Source organism: Falco peregrinus, chromosome 2 (genome assembly GCF_023634155.1).
Source record: "Falco peregrinus isolate bFalPer1 chromosome 2, bFalPer1.pri, whole genome shotgun sequence".
NCBI classification, from domain to species: domain Eukaryota; kingdom Metazoa; phylum Chordata; class Aves; order Falconiformes; family Falconidae; genus Falco; species Falco peregrinus.
Window position 1 is genome coordinate 89,803,392 of NC_073722.1, and position 24,133 is coordinate 89,827,524.

The 24,133-nt window shown below is 44.5% G+C and overlaps 4 protein-coding genes across 17 annotated transcripts in view; 2 read left to right on the top strand and 2 right to left on the bottom strand.

The window, feature by feature from the left end:
• Positions 1-854: 854 nt before the first annotated feature.
• C2H12orf43 (chromosome 2 C12orf43 homolog) lies at positions 855-3,915 on the top strand. Its single transcript, XM_055795864.1, has 6 exons — positions 855-1,307; positions 2,150-2,248; positions 2,903-2,976; positions 3,294-3,384; positions 3,538-3,631; positions 3,780-3,915. Exons 1-5 carry the CDS (start codon positions 1,036-1,038, stop codon positions 3,620-3,622), a joined length of 621 nt encoding a protein of 206 aa, XP_055651839.1. The 5' UTR covers positions 855-1,035; the 3' UTR covers positions 3,623-3,631; positions 3,780-3,915.
• A 215-nt stretch (positions 3,916-4,130) lies between these two features.
• SPPL3 (signal peptide peptidase like 3) overlaps positions 4,131-24,133 on the top strand; it is an 86,782-nt gene continuing 66,779 nt past the window's right edge. For 10 of the 14 annotated variants that reach the window (XM_055795856.1, XM_055795847.1, XM_055795850.1 and 7 more), the window contains exons 1-2: positions 18,500-20,656; positions 23,894-24,015. The gene's annotated coding sequence lies outside the window, so the exon portion shown is untranslated. The other 4 variants (XM_055795843.1, XM_055795845.1, XM_055795842.1 and 1 more) reach the window with 4 other exon arrangements.
• HNF1A (HNF1 homeobox A) lies at positions 4,800-22,558 on the bottom strand. Its single transcript, XM_005233231.4, has 10 exons — positions 21,895-22,558; positions 14,704-14,903; positions 13,603-13,789; positions 13,048-13,286; positions 12,096-12,253; positions 10,110-10,311; positions 8,642-8,833; positions 8,249-8,370; positions 7,812-7,953; positions 4,800-7,222 (listed from the first exon to the last, which is right to left on the bottom strand). Exons 1-10 carry the CDS (start codon positions 22,218-22,220, stop codon positions 7,095-7,097), a joined length of 1,896 nt encoding a protein of 631 aa, XP_005233288.1. The 5' UTR covers positions 22,221-22,558; the 3' UTR covers positions 4,800-7,094.
• The window catches only part of RNF10 (ring finger protein 10), a 202,062-nt gene continuing 188,638 nt past the window's right edge, over positions 10,710-24,133 (bottom strand). Inside the window, exon 17 of the mRNA XM_055795833.1 lies at positions 10,710-10,744. Coding sequence (XP_055651808.1) covers positions 10,725-10,744 — 20 coding nt within the window. The 3' untranslated portion in view covers positions 10,710-10,724. The remainder of the gene's footprint in view (positions 10,745-24,133) is intronic.

Consider the following 24,133-nt stretch of genomic DNA (forward strand, 5'->3'; position numbering starts at 1 on the left):
TGGTATCACTGGCATGGATTTCACTCTTACTTTGTGTGAGCTGTTAGGTTTGAGAAACATTAAGATATTTTCCTGTACAGCACGTGAAAGGAGGCTGTTCAGCAACAGATGGACATGAAAACAAGCTGTGTTTACTTTCAGCAATTTCCCATCCGTGGGCACCATACTTCCCAGTAGTGAAAATGCAAAGACTGGGAGTGGGAAACAGTGGCTAGGCCACCTGGGTTCCCACGCTGCCCTGCTGGGGTTTCTCAGCAGGGACGAGACTGGCACCAGCACCAGCCCCAGCAGCACTGCCTGCCCTGCTCTTCACCGAAGGCTAGTACGAATGTCCAGTGTAAACATGCCTTTTTCATGGTATCTCACAATTCTGCACGTGACACACAGTTTCTCAAAGTTTCTTCCAGTTACAGGCTTATTCCTGAGCTTTCCCGGTTTTTGGAAGGATCTGACCTGCAGCCCACGGTGCACTGTTGCTTCCCACCATCCCTGCTTCTCCTGTGAACACAGCCTTCACCCAGCCTCTTTCACAGAGAGGTGAAGAAACCGTATTCAGAAAGGCCTGGAGGTGCTCACGGTAACGCAGCGCTCACGCAGGAGCAGCCCCGCCGCGGTCATTTTGTGGGCGGCTGCCCACAGCCCCGGCATGCTCCGCGCCCGGACTACAGCGCCCAGCGTGCACCGCGGCTGTCGCGCCTTAACATGGCGGCGCCCAGGGGTGGCTCGGGCCTAGACACGGACTCGGACTCGGACAACAGCGGCGAGGCGGCAGCGCGGTTCCGGGAGGCCGCCTGGGACTGCGCTGCGCAGGCGGCGGCGGTGCGGGTGGAGCCGCGCGGCGGTGAGGGGTGGCGGCCAGCTAGGCTCTGTTCTCCCGCCTGTCTGGGCCGGGCACCTCCGCAGCTTCTCCTGCCCTGGGGGAGCGGTGGGCAGGCGGGGGCACTGCTCTGTCGCGGTGCCGGAGCCGCCGGCGCCCAGGGAACCGGTGGCGGGTCTCTGGGAGGGGGCTCGGCACGGCACGGCCCTGCCGGCGATATGCGGCCTCCTGCTGGGCCCGAGCCCCTTCCCGGGCAGGTCGCTGCTACAGCATGGCCGGGGGAAGGTTTACCTTCCCGCCCACAGCTGCTTTCCCCAGTGAATGGGCATGGTTTGCCTTCCAGGCATGACTCTTTATCCTATAAAGTCACATGTGCCAGAAGGGAGCTTAAAGGGGTTCTGGTCACAGGTCTTTTAAACTTGCCTTTGCTTCTTTCTCTGTCAGGTGGCTTTAAAAAGGATCGGTTGCAGCCAGCACAGCCTAGCCTAAGGTATTTTTGCTTTTGGTTTCAGACTTGTCTCACTGACTGAAAAAATTAGTGTATTGTATTTGTGCTACTTAACGCCTTGCAACACTTTCTACTTGAAGAGCCGATTCTGGTTTGGAAATTAGTCCAATCTTAATCTGAAATAATGCTTAAATCTGAAAAAGCTAATAGGTTTTAAAAATACATTTCTCATCCCCTAGCAGTAGGGGAATAAAGAAGTTGAAAACTTACTACTGTGCTCAGTTACAGCATTAGTTTCAACTGTTAGAAATCTCCCAACTCTGCAAGTATCCTATGAAGGAATTAGTACAGTTACATATAATTTTTTTAAAAAAATATTTTTCTTCAAAAAAAACCTGTTGCAATTGTAAAGGAAAGCAGTCATCAGCTGGAAAGCAACAGCTTAATTAGGAGCCTTGCAATGGAGGTGATGTTGTCATACCTAAATTTGCAGCGTTTCTGTAGGCTCAGTTTCGAAGGCTGTCAGTCAAGCAACTTAATAAAACCCTTTCTCCTGGGGCAGGTTTTACATGAATTGTGGCAACATACACAGGAACTACATGCAAGAGAAGGGGTGTCCTGATAACACTTATTTGCTTTTGTAGGCTATTTCAATGAGAAAAATCATCCAGTTACTAACTATGATGGAGATGACTAATGTTTAACTCCCTCCTGGGAACTGAACTGTTACTACTGAGCTATTTTTCCATCTTTCTTAGCAGTCTTCCCTTTCAAGTATTTATTGATTACTAGAGGGCCAGAGATTTTGCAGTCCCTTATCTCCTCTTTAGGAGAGCACCAAATGTTACTGGCCTTGAATGAGAGAATTATTTTTAATTATACAGACGTGAGGTGAATGGTCATGATGAGGACGGAAATGAGCTACAGACGACACCAGAGTTCAGAGCACATGTTGCGAAGAAACTGGGAGCAATGCTAGACAGGTATTGGCATGCAGTACTGAAGGAGTTCTGTGGGTCAGCTACACTGATGCTTTTGTGTGCTAAAACCAGGAAATTCAAGATCTGAGTGCAACCTCGGTAGGGAGAAGTTGTTTCTCTTCTTGTCTCCTTCATTCCTGTATTTGTTGTAGACTTCCAGTATTCTGTAAACTAGCCTGGCCCATGTGTTGTGCCTCTATGGTAAAGGCTCCCTGTGCAGCACTGCCTGTGTCCATTTGCCTCTGTGGTGAATATGTTGTGAGGAGGAAAAAGTACAATTTGGGTGCCTTAGTACTCTAATAATTTAAAGACTGGCATAAGAATCTTTCATTTATTCTTGCAACCTAAACCAGTACCTAATTCAGGGTTGTGCTGGCAGCGTGCCTCTAACTGGGCTGCCGCTGACTTATTTACTATGTAACTATCACCCTGGAGAACAAGAGTTTAGCACTGGCTTTAGAAATGCTTGTTTTAAGTCATTCTTGTGGTATGCATTGCTGAGGAGAGAAGGCATGGTCTGCTCTGAAAATGGGGAGGTGAGACAGCTTCGCTAAGAAAAAGTAAGAAAGAAGCTATGTAACATCTCCCTATAGTCTTGTTTCCTAGAAATACTCAACTTTAGTTCAGTTTAAGATCTGACTGGTGGTTTCCTTTTAGTTTCATCACTGTCTCCAAGGGCTCATCAGAACCTTCACAAGCTTCTGTGGAACAGTCTGACTCTGCAGATGATGGTGAGTTCTAGTCACAGTCATTGTGTCTGTTTTGTGACATTGTTAGTTAAATGATGAGGAGTGGGATGGATCCTGTCCATTGCCAGTTGTATGCTCAACTGACTAATAAGCATTTGCAATAGAAGAATTTCTGCTGCTATCTGTGAAGGCTACTACTTTAAAACTGTGATCTCCATGCCCTGAGTTCTGCCAGATAGTCTCAAGTAATGGCTGTCAAGCAATACAATAACAGCAGTGAGGCTTCCCAGTGAGAATGCTGTTGATTGCTTTCACCACTGTTTTATATTGTGGCTAAAATTCCTCTTTACATATTTTAGGTTTTCGCCTCTTCTCTTCCTCTGTCCCAGGAGACACTGGGAAATCAGAGCCTTGTGCTGCAGCAAGGAGGAGACAGCCATCTAGCTCCAGGTGAGGTGTTGTCAGCTGTTCTGCTCCTGAGGTACATCCCACATTTTGGAGGTAGTGGGGTTTCTCACAAGGGAATAGGAAGCTGGAAAGCTTAAGAAGTGTGTATTTATGACTCTATATTTGACTAGAGCCGACTTTTGTTTCTTTTTTTAGTGCTGGGGTACTAGAAATGTTTGTGGTAGATGCCTTTTCCCCTCCTACTATGCGTAAAGAACACAGTGGCCTTCAAACTGGTTAAATGCTAACTGTAGGTATTGGAGTCCCAGAGCACGTGTTGCTAAAACCACTTGGTGTTTATCAGGTGTTCTCATCTTGGATTACTCTGCTGTCTGTGCTTTGGGTGAATTCAAGTCAGAAGTGTAACATAACTTCTTTTCCTTTTCTTAACTTCCTAGTGACATGGACAGTGACCAAGAGTGGCAAAGGTACCAGGAGGCTGCTGTGTCAGCTGCAGACATTCTGAAGCAAAGTGCTTTTCCTGCACTGTCCCAGGATTCCAGCCAGGATCAGTGTCAGGGCTGTGTAGAGCACAGCCAGAAAAAAAAGAAGAAAAAGAAAATTGGGGGAGAGAACAATATTCAAGAGAAAATAATAGACCCAGCAGAGTGTGAACAGATCTGCAAAGATTTGCCAGGGTTAGTGTCTGCAAATGGACAGCATGAGAGACAGGACAGCAATTATACAGAGAACTCAGTGCTGCTAGGTGTTGTGAAGAAGAAGAAGAAAAAGAAGAAGATAAAAAGAGAATGAAGATTTTGCTCTGCAAACAGCAGGTGATTATGATGGACCAAGGACACTGAAAAAAACCCAAAACCAACCGAACAAGAGCTGCTGCAGATGAGGGAAGATTAATTGGCAGAGCTTCTGTTCCAAAAGCTCAGTGGCCTGAGAGTCTAATTAAGTGACTTCTGATGTTGTTGTTGTCCTATGGGGAAGGGAACATTGTTCTCCTAGCACAGCAGTTATCTGTGCTGCTGCTTATGCAGACCTAGCATAAAAGGATTAAATCCTGTGCACAGACTTGCATGACAGAGGAATATAATTGTAGCTGCATTCCTTCTGGTCTGTTCCTTCACATCATGAAACCAAATTTTGTCTCCTGGAGAAAATATATGATGAATTGAATTTGGTTTACATGGTAACAGGTGATCAACTCCTTTTTCTCTTTGCCTCCTCCTAGATGCCTACTAAGAATAACTCCAGCCTGTGGGAGACTCATTTATCAAAAGCATCCCGTCAGATATCAGGGCCCCCTTATTCCCCCCCCACCCCCAGCCCAATCATCATAACAATCTGTTGTTGAAACCTGCCCTGTTACTAATCCCTCTGTAACCTGCACTTCTCCAGGGCCCCTGCATATGAACAGAGTGTGCAGTGAGCTTATTTCAGGGCTATTATAAGCAGTTCCCTTCAAGTTGTGACCATTGAAACTTTTTTAATGGGTAGTTTTTTTCATGGCATTCATTGTTATTAAATTCTACTGCACTATTATTAATTTAACAGGTTTTGTACAACAGTGGTTTTCTTGCTCTATTCAGATGGCTGCCCCAACAGAGGTAAAGATGTCTGAAGGTGGCTCTTTGGTTGCTTGATAATCAATGCTAGGAAATTGCTACAGGAAGAACTTAAGCCTAATATAAAGGCACAGTGTTTCAGTCCTTATTTTGGTTGATTATGAATTTTGTCTCTCTGAAATACAGTGGGTTTTGGTAGTTTTCAGTAATGTTCTTAGTCCATTTAAACTTCAGTTCCAGTATTTCAGGAAATTACTTGTTAGAGGATAAATACTCTTCTTTTGTTTTTAATATTGTTGGGTTTCAGTAGCTCTAACTTATTGTCCATATTCAGGAGACCAGAAAGCCAGATTAGAGAAACTGAAATAGCAAACCGTTGCTCTTTGAGCATGGGAAAACGTAGGATGTTTTCTTTCCTACTGTTAAGATCCTAGCTGTTTTTTAGTCAAGAAAACACAGCTGGCATCCAGCTAAGTGCAAAACTGACTTGTAATCTAACTGAATGTGCTAGCAGAAGTTACTTGTCTTATGGGCAGTTAAAACTTCAGTATACTGAAGCTGGCACCTGGGGTTTCAAATGCATAGTGGTCTGAATGTAACCTTTTGACTTGTTATATGGTGTGATTATTTTTATGCTAATTGGAAGCTATATGTATTTGCAACTCATGCACATGGGAGGTCAGGAAACAATTCTAGGATAGAATTAACCAGAGAATCTAGTTACTGAAATTAGTTTCTGATGGTTGAGGGTATATAGAGGAATCTCTCATCTGTAAAATCTGTAATGGACAGCTGCAATTTCGAAATTTCCAGATGTGATAACTGAAGAGTTCGCTGTTGGGCTTTTTCTTTTTGAATTCTCCCTTGTATCTTAACCTTTTAAGAGTTTTGAGCACGTTCTGGTCTCAAGAATTTTCATCCATTTCACAGCTGAAAGAATAGTTGTTCTAGTCACAAAGACATAAGCATGTTAATCAGGGCATTTTTCATGTCTGGCTAGTGACATATCTGTGACGTGGATGTTGAGAGTAAATAGAGAAGAGAGGAATAATTAAGAGGAATTATGTAAGTAGATCCTTAGGGCTAAAAACCTTCACTTAGTGCAAGTAAGATTCTTAGACCCCAGGGTAATGATTTGCATATCGAGACAGAATCTAACCTACAGGGAAGCTAAGCATGAACCATGTTCTGTAAAATGAACCCAAGCTGACATTTTTATAGAGAACAACTGAAGGAACTGCTGCTCTCTGTGGAGCATGGAACCTCCCAGGTGTTGTGCATTGTTAGGGACTGGTGGAAAATGCCATCCCCCAGCTCATTTGGCAAGATGCACAAGATGAGAATCCACATGGTTAATGCAGAGAACTGGAATCTCCTTGCTGCTGTTAAAGTTTTAATTTCTGCATTTAAAACAAAGCAGAGCTATATCAAAAATAACCAAGCCATTTCCACTAGGAGAGCATGATTTTTAGACCATGTCATTTTAAACTGGGAATGTTTGGTATTTTTGTAGTTAATTAAAGGATTTGTAGCTTGTAGTTAGTGATCCCATATGGACAGGTTTGTGCCAAGCCATTCCTGAATCTGTTTCTTGGTGATGATCATTGTAAAGTCAGGAACTAGGTTTTCTCACTCTTGCCTCCAAGATGCTATTATTTCTTGTAGTTTTGACTGGCATTTCCTTACAGCAAAGGAAGTGAGCATTTTGAGGATGGTGTCCGTTCTTTGGCATCTCAGCTTTGCTCATTCCTGCATGGCTTAGTCTGGTGCTGGAAGGTTTTTACAGGCCCAGCTTGATGAAGGCTGAGCAGCATGAAAGTCCCATCCACAGCCTGGCATTTTTGCTGTATTGCATTTGGATCCCTTGTCTTGATGGGATCCCTTCTTGGGCAGCCACAAAAGGACATCTGGCCATTCTAAGCTGGCTCATGAGGTTTGGGTTTGATTGGTTTTTGAGGGACAGGCAGTGGATTTTAGCAGTACCAGCATCATCTTTCTGTGACTTCTGTCTTGAGCCTGGTAAGTCTCTCATGGAGGCAGTGAAGGGATTTGTGTGAGGCAGTAGGGGCTGGAGGTCAGCTGAGCGCAGCAGCCTTTCCTTCCTGTGGAAGGCAGTGGTGACAGTTATGGCAAACACAGTTGGAGTTGCACCTGACAGGTTGGTTGTGGCAGTCACCTGTGAGCTAGTTGTCTTAATTACTGAGTGGAGGATGCCATCTGTGTGGAGATGAAGGTCTCTATGACATTGTGAGTGGATGGCAGCAGCTGGCTGTGGCTGTTGGCAGAGTCAGAGCTTTGGTACAGCACCAGGCTACTGGAGGACACTGTCAAAGGCACAGGTGGAAGTTAAGTACAAATTCTCACTGCAGTCCCCTTATCATGTATGCACACATGCTTCCAGTATGACTGAACTCCCCTGGCATAGCGGTGTAATTCCTTTTTTTTAGTGTGCCATCAGACACCTAGCATAAGTCCACAGCTAGCCTGAAAACATTGAGGGAAACCACCTTCAGAGAGTTAAGTTTTGAGAATTCTAGTTGATTGTTATGTCCCAGTTCTTCTCTTAGAACTGGGAAGATCTAGCTGGAGTCTCTTCATGAGAGTGTCTTGTGTTTTTCAGCCTTGAAAGCTGCCCATAGGGCTGGATATTCATGGACACTGATTTTGTCAATATTTTAAAGGCTATTTTCCTCTCTAGATTCTGAAGAAGGTTTCTGTTTCCACAGTCTGGCCTTATACAGACTGTGCTCCAAATCTTTTCCTTGTACTAGCTTTTCAACCTCCCCCAGACACTAGTAGAGCCCTCTTAAAGAATCATGAGCCCCAGTTTCCATTTCCTAACTGGATTTTACAGTGTTGGCAAGAGAAGCTAGGCAATACATGGCTTTTTATTATAGTGGGCACAGCTCTTACCGGCAGGGCTTGAGGTGAGGCGAGGGCCTGGCTGAAGGTGCTGGATGGTTGTGTCTTGGTTCTGTAAATGTATTGTTGGTGCCTGTGACACTGGCGTATGCATCCCAGACTCTGTGTGAGTCTCCGAGTCAGATGTGAATGCCTAGAGAAAAGAAAGCTAACAGTGCTTGTTTTCTACATCCCTTTTAACAGGCCTGAGAGAAGAGTCAGCAGGTGCTGTTTCCAAGGAGATTAAATTCTCCTTGATGATGCAGTGAAGAGCTTGCTCTAATGCCTCCAGTGTTGCAGCTGGTACCAGCAAGGTGAGGAGATATGAAAGATCATCCTGCTGGGATGGCATAGACCACACACCCAAAAATTTTGACAAGCAAGAAGCTACCTGCAGACTGGTGCAGTTCTAAGGTGGGGGAACAAAGGCATGTGCTAAAGGCTGTTACCTGTTTAGTTGGTGTCAGGTTAGTCAGGGCGCTGAGATTGGCTGTATCTGTTATCACCATGGTTTGTGGTAATAGGCCTGTATGTGTGTATTGGGCCACTTCAGACTTGGGGCCGTAGAGAGCTGTGCATGAAAGAAAACAAGATCATGTGGATGCTGGAGCTTTGCATGAGACTAGTTCGGTTGAATTGTTCTCCTCATGCATGTGGACCTGTTGTCTGTCTTTGAAACAGTGGGTGTGGAGGGACAGAGAGATGAATGCAATAGAAAAATAATTTCATCATTAGAGCAACAATAATAGAAGAGGAAAATAGTGCTGCAAGTCCAAGGACCCACAAATGTTCCAGAAGAGTCTTTTGTTTGTTTGCTTGAGCAGATGAGTTCACATGCTTACCGTGAGGGTTCTGTATCTGGGCCATGGTAGCCATGAAGGGACTCTGGTTGATATGGCTCTGGACTTGCTGCATGAGGGGCTGCTGGTAGGATGGGTGCAGTTGCTGGGAGAACTGGACAGGCTGCAGGGTAGTGAGGCTGCTCCCCATGCTGTTTATTACAGGTACGCTTTGGGGCTGTGTTGAGGCCAGGCCTGAAAAACAAGGACTGATGACAGTAGTGTCACACGTTATGGGAGGAGTGTGGCTGCTCTGCAACAGGGGCATCTGAAATAGTCATTGTGGCAGGCCTGTCATCACAGGGTGACTTTGGGATCTGGCTCTTCAGGTGTTCCGTTTGTTATCTGTGATTAAGAATAGATTTTGTGCCTGTGATGACAAAGTGGGAGTGCACAAAATGTACAATGCAGGCAGACACTGTAAAACCACCTCTGATTTCCAGTGTTTGCTCCTGTGTATGTCCTTGTGTACCAGCATAGATCACTTCCTGGTTTAGTGATAGTCTGATACAGAGTTCCACTGGGGAGGCCTTGCTGAGAAGTAAACTCAGAGCATCATCCCAGTGTCCAGTTAATTTTATTTGTTTTTATGAAGCTGTTGGCAACAGTGAGAACTGTGCTGTTAGCTGTCCAGCCACGTGGAGTACGAGTTCAAGCTCATTTTGCTTGGGCTTCCAAATTACGGAATTTGGAGCAGTGAGAAAGAGGTAGAAAGTTTTATGCGTTACTACCTGTTTCTCACAACTGTCCAAACCCTGTTCCTATAAATCAGCAAGTTTGTTGTTGTTGTTTGTACAGAATTAGAATCCATATCATAATCTTGGTTATAAATGAGTAAATGGAAATCAGTTCACAGCTGTCACCATGGTCCAAAATAAGGACTCTTTCCTCTTGGGAAGAAAGTATAAGAGGAGAGTATATGTTGTATTTTCCTTTATCTAATGAGATACGCTTTGGCAGTAGACTAGTCTTGGAATGAAAAGAAATCTCCTATAAGTGCAGAAAAGCTGTCAAAGTGAAAAATATATATATACAAAAAGTAATTCTTGGATTCCAAAGGCATATGCTGCTCTTTGCAGGAAGTAGAACAGGATGTTTTGTCTTTCAAGCATAATGAACTTGTTTCAATTTTCATAGCTTTAAGGAAGTATTTCATTGATATTTGGGAAGATGCAGAGCAGCAAAACAAACCACTGGCACAGGAATAGTTTGTAAAATTCCCTTGCTCTTAAGACGTGGTTTTGTGTGTAGCTTAATTCTAAGTTGAATAAGGAACGTCTGTCCCTTAATTCCATTGGTACTTGCAAGTAGTGCTGCTGAAGAGCCTTAGTGTTTGTGACAATTTCCCTAGGTGCATGTCACTGCCAACTTAGTGCTTTTTTTTCTGAAAATGAGGCAGGTAATTCTAACCATTAGAGGTAGCTCTTAATCTGAATCCTGATAAGCAGAGTCATTACAGAATACTACTCACCTATCACCAGGGTGGAGGCACCTGTGTTGGTGAATGCTGGTGCTAGGGATGAGGTCTCGCCAGCTCCAATTGCCATAACACCTGGCAGTGATGCCATGATAAGGTTCTGAGTTTGCTGGCTCAGCGCATGTGGATTTTGCTCTAGGCTGTGCAAGGCGGTCAGGGTGCTGACAGGAGGGAGAGTTCCTCCCGGAGCTGAGACCTGTGTGAAAGGAGGACTGTGAAAATGCCATCTGCAGCAGGTTGAGTTTGATGAGTCCCGAAGCTGCAATAAATGTCCTTCTCCCTCTTCCTGCCTGCTCTGACCCCTTGTTAACTAGAAAGACTTCACAACTGCTTATTTGCAGTTTCCCTGTGCTCATCAATTAACTAGTAAAGGTCAGCTGTCGAAATACTAAGAGAAAATTTTGCTGGTTTAGTTCTTTCAAGTTTAAGAAATCATAGGGTTTTACAAACAAGAATGAGATTAGTCCCACTGCATTCTCTACAGGGAAAGTTTATCTTCTGTTTTACAACTGAGGGTAGAAGATGATGCTCAGAGAAATTAAGAGGATCAGGTAATTTTACGTAGTAATTTCAGCTGCAGAGTTCAGCACAGAATCCAGGAGTTCCTCTTTACTTGTTCACCTTTTCCTCTGATAAATGCCTGTAACTTCCCTTTCTCCCAGCAAGTGTATTTTAGTGGCCATTGAGTTTTCAGATTGAGATTTTGAAGAAGTCGCTGAAAAGTTTCTTTAGCCTTTTTTTTCTCATACGGTATGTTCTTGAGGCTGCATTACCTGGCAGTTCCCTGCTGTTAGAGAGGAAAAGTGCCTGTTAGATAAAACAGGACTGTTCCATGTTTGTGTCTTGCTGATTCACTCTATCCTTGAGTCATTTAGAAATTTAATAACTGGACTGTTTTCTCAGCCTCTGAAATGAACCATGTAACCTGTGTCAGTGCTCTAATGCGGTTTTGTGTTTGCAAGGCCTTTTAGCAACCTGTAGTTGAAGTACTGTGAAACAGCAAAAAAGCATTCCAATAATTTAGCTGGTAGAGAAACCTCAGTGCTTTACATTCTACTTTTTTTTTTTTTTTTTCTTCTCCCTTCAGACAGAAAGCTGTAACGGATCTTTAGTAAGAGTAACCAACAGGTTAAACAGTGGAGCAGGTCACCTTGATATCAGTTTTAGAAGACAGCTGTAAAAGACTTTCAGCACCTCATGAAAGACTTTTTCTTCAGGAAGAGACCAGAAAAGTCAGCAAAGTGAGTGACTGACAAGATTCAAGTCATACTCATTTATAGTGAACTTAATGCAGCCTCAGGCCAGTATGCACTAATGCAAACTTCTGCCAGCTGGTTCCCTGTAAGCAAGGGAACATGTGCAAACTGGAAATGGTCAGTCATGTAGTTCTAGTGCTTCATTACTAATTATGTGGAAAAAGGTGTATTCAACTCTGAAAAGGAAATTTGCTTTGAGAAGGCAGATTTTTATAGTCTACGTATCCAGTGCGTGTCTTGATGGTAGCTGTTTGCCTTAATTTTTATGGGTAAGACAGATAGATGTAAGTATGGGTCTGTGTTCTGTTAATTCCATTGGTGTCTGATCAACGGTCTTGAGATGTGTAGAGCTCAAATGAGAGTAGGAGATGAGAATCTCACTGGGAAAGGGAGGAGAGAACAGGGTTTCCTGGGAGGAAAGAAATCCTGTCATACCCCAAGCCCTGTTTTTTTCAGAAGAGGCTGTTTTGATTGATTGTAAGGAAATGGCTATACTTCTTGCTTTTGTGCTGTAATACCTGCTCTCACCAGCAGTCTAGAGGGTACATGTATCTCAGGACTGCTTATGTTGCATAGTAAGTGCAAAGCAGCTGTGTAATATCTCTAGAAGAAGGTGGTTTTAAGAGTATTCTAGGAAAAACTACTTCTGAATAGTCCATATTGTGACCATGGGCAGAGCATCTGACATTCTTCAGTTGCCAGAACTTAAGTATACATCACTTACCAGCTTAGTGTCTGTGCTCAGTAGGTTCTGACTGGGCTCCAGTCCAGGGGGAGAAACCTGATGCAGGATGGTTTGGGTGGTCACCATGGAACTGTTCCCATGGTGGTTGCTGCTGGAGGACTCTGGCTCGCTGGCTGGCTGCTGGTTGTACCTCACTCCTGCATCACAAGGAGGGAAACTGGTTGTCAAAGATGAGAAACTGATAAACTCTGGCAAATGCTCCATTCAGCTTCCTTTGCAGGTGCTTGCCTTTAGATGTTTGAGGCAGAGACAAGGAGGCTAGTAGGGGAACCAGGAGAACAGATGTTCTCACCACCTTGCCCTGGTTTTTCTCTGTAACATGGAGCAACCGCGTCCTCAAATACTGACTTTACGGTATGGCTGTGTGTGCTGCGGGGAGCAAGCGGGGTTCACTAGATACCACCCTTCTGGATGTGGGTGTGGAGAGGAGAGAGTTTCAGCAAGATTGTCTCTTCCTAGAGTGAGAGCAATTACCACATCTGACCTATGGAAAAGCTCTGCCATTCTAGGTGGAGAATGACCTTTCCTGATGCCTGAAAACTCCGTCACAGTGTCTCATGCTGCTGGTACATATTGGAAAGAGTTGGAGGCACACACGAGTGAAAGGATACAGACCTGACTTGTGGTAGCAGCCAGTGGATGACTCCTTGAAAGGGGATTACTGCCTGCCAGCCGTGAGGGAGTGCAGGATGACAAAGAATAAGCCAGGAGTTTTGGCTGAAAGTTTTGTTACTGAACTTTGTTACCCTTGCCGTTTTAGCCACTCCCCTCACTCAGAGACGTGGTCTCTTTGTCACTGGTGCTCTACCCTTGTAGCAAGTCTCCTCTCCCTGTCTGTAGATTCACATTCTAAAGGGGTGGACTTGGGAGATAGTTTTGGTGACTGAGTTTGGGTAGGTTAACCCATGCCCCTTTCATTTTTTTTTCTTACCGTGAACTTTGCTGGGTGAAAGAGCAGATGGTGGCTGGAGAGAGGAAGAATTGTGAGGAGTTAAAGGGGGAGCAGAGGTGGGCTGTGGTCCGCTGAAGGTGTCCATGGCCAGCTTGTGCCGGAAAGCCTCCTCCTTCCTGCGATTGGCAAACCAGTTGTAAACTCTGACCTCCGTCACCAGGTTTGAGCCCAGTCCCTGGGCCTGAGATGGGGAAACACCTCTCTGAATACACTCTGCTCTGTAAGGGGAAAGCACAAGAGCCTTGCTGAGCTGGGCTTAGTCAAAGAGGCAGAGTAAGTGCACAGCCCCAAAGCGGCTGTGGTCTGGCGCACTGCGTGTAAGGATCCTGCCAGGTATATCAAGATACGAGGCATTACTTATCCTCTGTGAGCAGTGAATGCTCAGTTGCGGCATTTCATTCAAATGTGGCTGGTGTCAGTGGTGACATCCACTGCTGGACCGTTACCCTGCCTCTCCTCGGCACTAGCAATCTCCAAGAACACGGAGGGGCACTGCTGTGCCCCTCTTTGTCAAAGCCAGACAACCATCCTTACCTGTTGCACTCCTCCACCAGTGCCTCTCTCTCTTCTTTACTGGGGTTTTTCTGTCTCTCGTAGGCTTGGAACAGGATCTGTTGTGAGGCAGGACCCCACTTAAAGCGGTTTCTTCTTCCCTTCTTGGTGGGCAGGTCATCTCCCATGGGCTCCTCTGTCAGGATACCCTGGCCAGCGTGTGTGAATTCTGCAGACACAAAGGGGCAAGGGAGTTTGTTTTCTGGAAGCATTTCCAATAGTTCTGTCTATTTGGGTACGTAGCAGGCCCCATGCAGCTTGCCCTTGGAGGATATCTTATACAAGACAGAGGGCTGAATCTAAATGGGGTGGAAATAAAGTTCCATAACTTGCTGAAACTAGTAAGATGTTCCTAGGAGGACTGTATTTACCTGTCCTTTCTCTTGCATGCATTGCATCTCTGCTCCTACCCACCTTGGAGTAGTGAAAGCAAATGCAGCTGAGCTTAGAGTAAGTGTGACTGGAGTCCTGCTTTCCAAAACTATCCAAAGACTAGATGTCTCATTTTACTTGCCACCCACCAATATAAAATTAAGTAAGACAAGTTCCAGACAGGCTCTATGAATGTAAAGTGCAGGCTGCAGGAATGGGTTCCCAGTAGGTGCCTGTAATAAAAGGGCCTCAGAGGGCATGAGGTCATAGCCCACAGTGGTTTATCACACAAGGTGATAGCCCAGAGTTCATTTTTTTTCAGTAAGTACAGAAGCCTGGTGCTTTTTGCAGCTAGAGGAACTGTTGCTTTGGCTGAAATTGCAAAAGCATAGTTTTCAGGCAGAAATCCTGTCTCTGTCATCTGCCCACTACAACTGCTTTAGTGTGAGGATGGGTGTAGAACTCCAATTACAAATGGGGAGTGTTAGTTTGCTTCTCTTTAGTCAAACACAGGATGGGGTGAGTGACTGCGAGCTGCTTCACAAGGGAGGGTTTTTCCATGTGCTGTTTGATTCACCTTGCCACTGAATACTGACCTAGCCTTTTCTAAGCTTCCATTTTTCCTTGATAAAAATAGGGAGTAATGATTAGCAAAGGAGAGCAGAAGCCTTTATGAAATTGAGACAGGAAAACAGTTGTTGCCATACTTACGCTGGGCCACCTCTCGCTGCTTGCGGACATACCAGGTGTAGAGGGCTGCCCTTTTTTGGGTCTTCATGGGAGTGCCCTTGTTGAGGTGTTGCGAGAGGTGAGATTGGTTCAGACCAGTAGTGTCCACCACTTCACGCTGAGGGATGTTGTGCTGCTGGAGGTAGGATTTCACCATCTTTGCTACTCGCCAGGGGTCCTCTCTGGAAGGAGTAGAAAACACTTCTCAGGAGAGAGAGATCTAACACCTGTGCTCAGTGAAACCTGGATTCCAAGGAATTGTACTCGTACCCCCTGACGTGCACCTTGTATGTCCGTTATCACTATAGCGTTTGGCAAGGCCAGTGTTAACTGACTGCATAAGGGAAAGCTGCTCCTCAGTGTGGTACCTCGTTCAGTTTTGACTCTGTGTTCAGGGTAAAAACTGCATGGTATTAGAAATGAAGTGCAAAAGATGTGGCACTAGCTTCCTTTGTTCTCTGTAGGCACCTTGATCTCCCCTTAGGAGGGGACCCTTTGATTATCAAGGGCATTTCCCAATACATGGCTTTATTCTTTGTCTGTGCTCATTTGTATACAAGGCTTTGCGCTGTTCTGTCTAGGCGGTTGTCATCTGTAAATGGTAGAAAGTGCTGACCAATGACTTGAGCAAGAAATTAACCTTTCTGCTGGAAAGTAATGTGAATGTAAAGCATTTTTGCTGCTAGTGAGAGATGGAACAAGGAGGGAAGTGATGTTACCTTTCAGTATTCAGTTGGATGTTTTATTACTACAGCTGTCTTTTCAGAGTTGACCTCTTACTTCACTTCCCCACACAACTTTTCTATCTCCCTTTCTTTAAGGCATGGCTGCTTTGGATAGGTGTACCTAATTTTCCAAGACAGATTCATTGTGGTATTAGGCTGAACCTAGCTCATGCCCTGATGCTGGTCCAGGTTTGGTTGCCTTGGAATGATTCAGAAAGTAAAAACGGGCTGTCGTCATACTGTGACACAACAGCCATGTACGCATATGTATACACCAAGCCATCCAGGATTATGTTCTTGCATGTGCTACATGTTATTCAAATACTGATTCACATCTAGATCCACTCAAAGCTTCAAAATGCAATAAAGAACAATGGGCAAATAACCAATTCCTCCTATTGCCACCCTCCTTTGGAGTAACAGCTGAGGGAATAGACCTATTTGAGACCTGCTCACAAAACTTCAGAAGCTAATCTGATTTGGGATTTCATAATGAATGCGAATCTCTGTTTTTTAGGATTTCAGATTAGAGTATCCATGGAGGTTCCTGACAAAAGTAGAAAAAACGTGACTGACTTCATTGTGTGTATTGATTTCACCAGAGCGAAATCACAGTAAAAATAAAGATGTGAAACCAGGCGGTCTGGGTCCAAACAGTGCAGGAACCTCTTTACAGAAGAGCCTCTGGTTCACTTTTAACAAAGAGCATCCTTCTGTGCTTTCTATGTGAAATGTCTGGTGGAAGTAGTTTGCGTGCTGTAGAAATACACTGGTGACACACGTCCAACACCGGCATCAAAGGAGCAGTGTGGTGAAAAGAGGTGCCTACCATTGTGCAGAAACTGTCACAAGAGCGCACAGGTCTGAGCAACAGGCAACAACTGTACTGTTCATCGCTTTGTTGACTCGGGAGGTTACCAGAGGCTGTGAAGTGATAAGGAGGACAAAGTCCACACCTGTTCTCTCAGTACAAACACCCTTATCTCTGTTCCCCTGCAGCCCCTCTCCCAGTGGCTGGATAGTCCAAGGAGCGAGCTCTGCTGCAGTTAAAGTGTGACAGAAAGCTGTAACTGACACTGTTTCTGAAGAACCTGCTTTCTTGAAATAGGATCATTTGTTTCTTTCTTGCAAGGGGATGCTTGCTATAGAGGCTTCTATTTTCTAGTTTCTTCTCTTAACAGTCTTTGTCATTCAGAAGCCTCAAACTGGGCTGAACTTAGAAAATTTCCTCAGTGTGTTGGGGTTTTTTTCTTCTGCTGTCCAAACCAAGGACCAGTCTCCTTCCTTTGTGATAGTCTAGCCAACACCTGCACCCTGAATTTTTTCTACAGGTCCCTATACAAAGGAGAAAAGGCTCCAACCTGGAACCTCTGGTCTTTTAGATTTGAGTTAGGCTCAGATGGGAAGAGGAAGGACTGTGTTACCACTGATAAATGTTGATTTCCTTCCTGCACCCCAATCACGAGTTGCTTTTGTTTCCATGTCAAGATCCTCACTTCTTTGCAGCTGGAATAAGGCAGAAAGTATCTGTTGAATGGTTAAAGCTCTGTGATTTTTTTTTTTTTTTTTTTCTTTTGAGACAGAGGAGGGAGCTTTGTAAGGCAAAACAGCGCAGGGGAATCTTAGTACAGTATGATTTTATAGGACAGTTGTATGAAATTGTAGATGCTATTTACATTGTCAAAGCACAGACTGTAATATTAATGCAGCAATTCCTTTGGGCCCAAGGCTATATCACAGTGATGGCAGTTGGTCAGCTGAACCATTGCCCAAATACATAGTTCCACCTGCAGTGCCTTCAGCATTAAGACATCACACATTGAAACCTTCACTCTTTCACTGGTGGTAAGACTGCTATTGCCTGTCAGAGGATAGGATTTTACCCTAAACCTAGTTCTCCTGTTTGTAGTTGCACTAAAATCTCAATTGCTTCCATGAGTCAGAACTGTGGAAAAGGGTCTGCCTTGCTCAAGCTTTCCTTCTCTATCTCCAAGCCTGTTTCCTGTGGTTTAGCTTCCCTTTCTCCCTAGATGCAAGCTGTCTCCCCACTCCTCTCTTGTTCTCCAAGGTCTGATCTCTGTCTCCAAATTCCTCTCACACAGTTTTTACTCCCTTCTTCCGAAGTCTTGCTGTCCTGCTGTCAGTTGCTTATTGCCATCTGAGCATAGCCCCTCTCCCTGGCTCATCTCAACCACAGGGGCTTGGATCCTCTCTCCATGCCAGCTTCCCATTTTCTTAGTTCTGAGGTCACTTTTTAAGGGCGTTTTCACCTCCCTTTTGTTACCTGAACAATAAGTAACCCAGGTAGTTAGTTATAAACTCAAAGGGAACAAGAGGCTGGTTGATAATTTATAGCAACATCTCAAATTTAAATGGAAAGTAAATATCAAGTTGTTAGCATTAAAGAAAACTCATTCCAGAGAGCTGGAGATGTAACATTCAGGGGACCTTCTCTTTCCTTCGCTCTTCCTGACTTTTCTCTTTCTTTTTGACTTCGTTCCTTTCCTTCCTCTCCTTTTCTTTGCTCTCTCTGTCTTTCCTTTCCTTCTTTCCTGTTCTTGTGTTCTCAAGCAAGAGAAGCCTTCGTTTCCCCGAGGTGGGTTCTGAATTGCTGCTTTGAACCAGACCTTGTTTAAACAGAGGTTCAGAGCTATGAAGTGCTCAGGACCATCCTCTGGCCCTTTCCTCTGGAGCCTGCTAAACAGCCCTCACTGGTGTCAGTGCGCAGCCTGGAGCCGGGCTAGGCAGAGAGCAGGGAAGGTAAGACCATCCCGGCAGGGTTCCTTTCTATTGAACTTGGCCTGGTTTGCCTCATCTTGGTTTATATGTGGAAATGAAAGGGGTGTGGCAGCTTCATCTCCAGATTCCCCAGCTAGAGTCATTCTAAGACACTGCTTACACGGGGAAAAGACTGAACCTTTATCATCATACCTTTGTTTTCTTTTTTTCCTCATGGAAAACATGCTTTTATCCCTGCCTCCAGGGGAAATCTGTTGCTTATCTCAATTTCTCTCTTTCCTAATGGAATTTCACCCCTTGCCCTACAGGTGAGTTGTTGCTATACCTCTCTCCATTTGCTGTACCTGTGATAGTATGATCTGTCCCTTCCCCCAAGGTAGCCTCTCTTGCTTTCTACTCTGGGGAATATCTGGGAATTACTCCACACAGCTCTATCTCCCTACTGAGTTACTTATTCTTTATCATAGATGCATTTGTTTTCTGTATGGAGTGATTTGGAAAGAATGTTTTTATTCAAACTGTAAATCTATGGAAGATCAGTAAAATAGATTAAGGGTCAAAATTAAATTATGTTAATTCCTCACTGGACAAACCTTTGTCTGAACTTCCTTTAGCGTTTTTTTTCTGTAGGGACAAAATCTCATCAATACCCACAGGTGCAACTAGTTGTGTGGATGTATCTTCTCAACATCCTGTTTTACTGATCTTTGACTAGTGCTTTCCAAACCTTGGTTTAAACTTCAGTGGTCTTATGAAGACATACTTGGTCTCTTGATGCTGTCTTTTTTTTTCTTCTTTTTTTTTTTTTTTTTCCTGCTGTCTAGCTCCTGGGAAAGCCTAACAGGGGACCCTTTCCTGATTCTACTTTGCAAGCAATAGCTGCAGTTACCACAAAGACTTTTTTTCTATCACTAAGAGCTGCCCACAAGCCAATTGCTCTGTTAAAATGTGGCCTGTGCTATTAGGCCAGGAATTGTTAATAATGCCTGAAGAGGCTTCTGCCTAAAGGCAGAAGTGCCTCCGTCTGGTTTCTGGATTTGAAATCCTTGTGTAGATGCTGAAATAGCTTTGCAAGCATTGAAATTTTACTGAGAATCCCTGGGCATCGAGATTCGTGCCTGCCTTCCTTTTATGTATTGCTGGGAGTAATTTCTATTACAGACTGTTCTGCCTTGTCTTTCAATACTCATAGTACTATTTTAAGGACATAACCTTTAGGCATCTACTAATAGAAAGGTTTGTTCTTAAAAAGAAAACAAGTCTATTAGTAGGTAATGACTGCTTACGTGTTATCAAACCCTGATACTGGTTCAGATGCTTTGAATAGATTCTCAGACATACGGTTGATTATTTTTTTTTAATCTTTGACCAGAAATTTGAAACACGTCAATACAGACTCCCTACTATTTTCATTTGATCTTGACTAATTTTGATCTATTATATTCCTTCATAAGTATACTCATGTTTTTTGCTGAAACTAAGGCTTCTGGTCGCCTCATACTGTCCTCAGCAACAGAAGTGACTTCTTGTTCTATCCTGTGATACAGGGGACTGATGAAGGAAAACTCTGAAATTGCAGAATTTGTAATTAAGACTTAGCATGAGGCTTAGGAGATCCTTGTTCTTGCTCGCTTCTCTCTGCGCTGTCTTAGGGTTTTGGGTAGGTCATAGAATCTCTCTGTACCTCAGTTCCTGTTTGTGAAATGGGAATGCTGTTCAGCTGACTGTCTGGAGAGAGATGTGGGACTGTTCCTTGGAAAGCATTAATGTCACAGGTTTGCAAGAGAGGTAAGACTGTTGTGAGGCTGGTAGTAAGCACAGGAGAGACTGGCGGCAAGCTCCTAGAAAGTAGGGAGGATCAAAAACCAGAATTCATGCTGAAGTAAGGGTGGCAGGAAGGAATTCCCTCCATCCTTGTGTCTGTTCTTAGATCACAGCGGATGGCACTCCAGTCCTGCTTCACCCATTCATTAGAGAAAATGGGACAAAGCCAGGTGCTGCTCTTCAACTTCCATGGCTTCCTTTGTTGAGAGATACCTGATAAACCATCAGAAGTTAATGATCAAAAAGCTTATCAGGGTCTTTTCATCTATAAATTTATAAGACAAAAGAGAAATAATAAAGCCATTGGATAATTAGTAACTAGTCAGGGCCCGCCCGGTGCCACTGGGCTCAAACTACCCCAAGACCTGTACGCAGACTCAGGAAGATGAGAAGGAGACAGGCATGAGGGGAAGAAAAAGAGTGGAAGGGAGAGAGAGAATTAGCCCAGACGACAACAAAATGGGAGGAATAGCAGCAGAGACAGAAGTGAGGAGAGAAGGAAAATACGTAAAAAGAATGGGGGAAAGGTAAAGGTACAGAGGAGACTAAAAGATGTGACAGAGCTGGAAGTGGGGAAGAGATGACAGGTATGAGATGTATTGGGCCAGAAAGAAGATTGAATTATTGGGAATGCTTTCCCCACCCAGGTAAGACCTGATCCAGTGAATTTTCCTGTGTCTGGTACTGCAGAGTCATCAACTCCCTATCTGCTAGGGACTTTTCTTCTGAGTATTTACAGTGAATGCTAGCACTTGTCATGCTGCGTTTTCTTCTCTGGCCTTTTGCGGTGGGATTTGATGTTTGCTTCTGGTATGTTAATTTCCTTTGGACATGAAAGGGAGTGATCAGAAAGCCTGAGAAATTCTCCAGATTGATTTTAATTTTAGTGAAGATTTTAAGTGCAGGTTGTTGCTGCATCTTTTTGTCTTCTATCAGCTTGTCATTTCAAAATACCCCCAAAACAGACAGGCAAGAATCTGTTTCTGTTGTGATAGATAGGTTGAATGGTCCCAATCCTTGCTTGGACAAACCTCTTAGGTCACCCGTGGGAATTGTATGTCAGCAAGAATCCAAAATGTGAATTCTGATGAATGTTTCTGAGTCTATCGTGAGGCGTATTGGTTCAGGGAACCTTCTGTCTTTTGATCTCAAAAATGCTTCTATGCAAACTAATTTGTGTGGCAGTAAAACCTGTAGTTGTTGCTGCAGGTGTACTTTGCAGTTGTGACAGGCAGTGGATGGTAAGAATAGAATGTTCTACCCAGGTTTTAACCTCTATGCATGTATTTGGTGTGTGCTTTTTCTATGAGAAAAAGCCCCACTGAAGTCAGGATAACTTTGTACTCACATGAATGACAAGAACACGTTCTCTTGGTTTGTCTTTGGCCAATAATCTATAGCAAAAAACACTGACATTAATGGTATTAACCTCCTTAAATACAGCAGGGAGACATTGCAACTTCACTGTACCATACATCCTCAGGCAAATACAGCACCAGTTAAGAGTGACCAGATTTTTTTCTTTTTTTTGTTTTTTCCTGATGACTGAAATTGTGAATTCTATTAAAAAATTAAATGCTAAAACTTAACATGCAGTGGGAGAGATGCAAGTTATACAGGCCTCGGACTATTCTGAAGCCTGATGATACAACCATGTCAAATACATTATCAGGCTCTGTGGCTCCCTTCATGTATTTGAAGTGAGATGAAAAGAAAGCCTGCACATTTATAAAGAATTTGGGGGTGTTTTGGGGCTGCTAGTCCTTGCGTGGATGAAGACGGTGTAGCTGTATCAAAAAGGGGGCATTGAGCAGAAAGGGAGAGAAAGAAATTTAGAGGGAGAGGGCAAGAAAGCATCAAAGAGGAGCAGCAAATCTGTGCTTACTGTAATAGTCTTTCCACCACAGCCTTCTGGTGAGCAGCCTCCTCAGGGCTCAAGTTTTCCAGCTCCTTCATTATTGGAGGGGTAAATTCCTCCCCGTCATCAGAGGTTTCATCTTCTGATAACCTGGACTCCCCCATTCCGTTGGGGATGTCGGGACAGGGTTCCCCTTTCTCTGTCTGGAGGGCATTGATAGCGCGCTGACTTTCACTCTGGAGCACGTAGGGTTCCACTTCGCTCAGCGCCTTGATCAGGGTCTCCTTGGTTAGCCCTGACTCCAGCAGCGCTCCCAGCAGCTCCACTTGAAGATGACTCAGCTTCGAGACCATGGTCTTCAGGCTGGTGTCTCCTGGATTTGAATTTCAGGTTATCCTGCTTCCAGCTTCCCTACACCATGTTCCTGAGGTAACACGCCCGACTGTCAGGAGAGTGGGCACAGCACAGCCTCCCGCCTTTACGCCCCCCCAAAAAAAACAAAATACAAAATTGAGCCACTTCAGACCCCCCACGACTGTCCTGAGCCAGTGCTGATAAAGGGACCCTTGGCTATCTGTTTACATTGGAGCAATGTAAATTCTCCAAGGTTCATATTTATCTGTGTGCTTAGCAAGTTACTGAACTTTGGACTTCAGCACTGCAGCAGCGGTTCACAAAGTGCAGAGGGAGAGAAAGCAGGGGGAGGGGGAAAGGGAGGGCAGCAGAAGAGGGAAGGAGGGGGTAAAATGAAGGGACAGAAGGTCTGCAGTATGGAAAAGTAAACTACAGAAAGAAAACCAGGAAAATGCGGATGGAGAAGTGTGACTTATTTCTGGCCCCATTAGTTTTAGAGAAAGAAGGACATGGAGTACCTGAAGGAAGAAGTGCGTTTGGCTGCGAGTGGTTCAGGAGAAGGTGCTGCCATTGGAAGATCGCAGAGCCCGCTTGGAGCTCTGGCAGCAGGGAGGTTCAGCCAGCCTCAGCCCCTGCCAAAAGCTTTGAGCTGAGAGAAAGCCGCTCTGGCAGCTTCACTAGCCTTTGTGCAACCCCCCAGCAGAGAAGTGTTGACCACTGGGTTTATATGAATATTCCAGAGACTTACGGAATGTTCTGGAGCTCCAGCTGACTTCTGTGGCAGAGCATCAAGTGTTAAATGACTTTTCCACTTCTGGCTTTGGCTTGCTGGGTATCTTGATATGCAAATACTAGTACCACCATTATAACTTGCTATGTTTATTGCTTAATTGATGAGCAGGAGAAGTGTACCCGCATAATTTGGGGATTACAGGGCTTGTCCCACTGAGCTTGTGATTCAGGCATCTGATAAGGAATAGCCCTGGGTGTTGGTTCATGCTGAAAGTCCCGGCCCTGTCATCAGTTGCTCTGCTGCTTCTGAGGAGTGCTCTGGGCAGGCTTGTGGTTCCCATTTATCATCTACCTCCATCCCTTCTTGATACTGGTTCTGCTCCCACCCATTGAGTGACTCCCTACAACATGCTTGCCAGGTCACTTAGTGCAGCTCTCAGGGAGTCCTTACGACTGAATTGTCTGTTCTGTTCTGAAAATATATGAATGAATCTATCTGCTTTGAGTGGCTAAATTATAGAATATCTTGATGTGCACATGTGGACTTGATGCATGAGCATCTCATGCACATGATGCCTTGTGTGATCAACGGGAGAAGGATTTAAAGCTCTTGTCTCAATGGAGGTTTCCTAGGGGCAGCTACCTGTCTCTATACGCTCCCATCAAGCCTGAGCTGGGAGAAGCCTAGAAGGACTGACCCCAAACCGGGTAATGTCCCAAGGCAATGATGCAGAGTCACCTTGGCCCCTGTTTCTCCTTTGTGGGCACCTTTAGCCATGCTCTCCAGCCTCCTGCGACAACATGCTAAGTCAGCAGCTGAAGGACAGAGCTTCTTTGCAGATTGGACCCCTTCCTCTCTCCAGACACTGCAAGCTGTGGTCGGGCTGCTGGGCTGACCCTTTCAAGCAGGACTGTTGTTAACTTTTACCTTTTATTTCAGATGGCGTCTGCACCCAGAGTACTAGGTCCCCTCCTTGCCTTAAAAAAGCTCAGATGGATACAGAAGACTTTCTTTGTGTGGCTAAAGAAGTAACGATTTAGAATCCATTTAAAACATATAAGGTAAGAAATTGCCCTGTGAAAAATTAATGTAAAAAGACATCTTTAGCTTGTAAAGATTTTTTTTTTTGTTATACTCGTAATAATAAAGTATTTAAAGAATGGTGAACTTTTTTGGCAT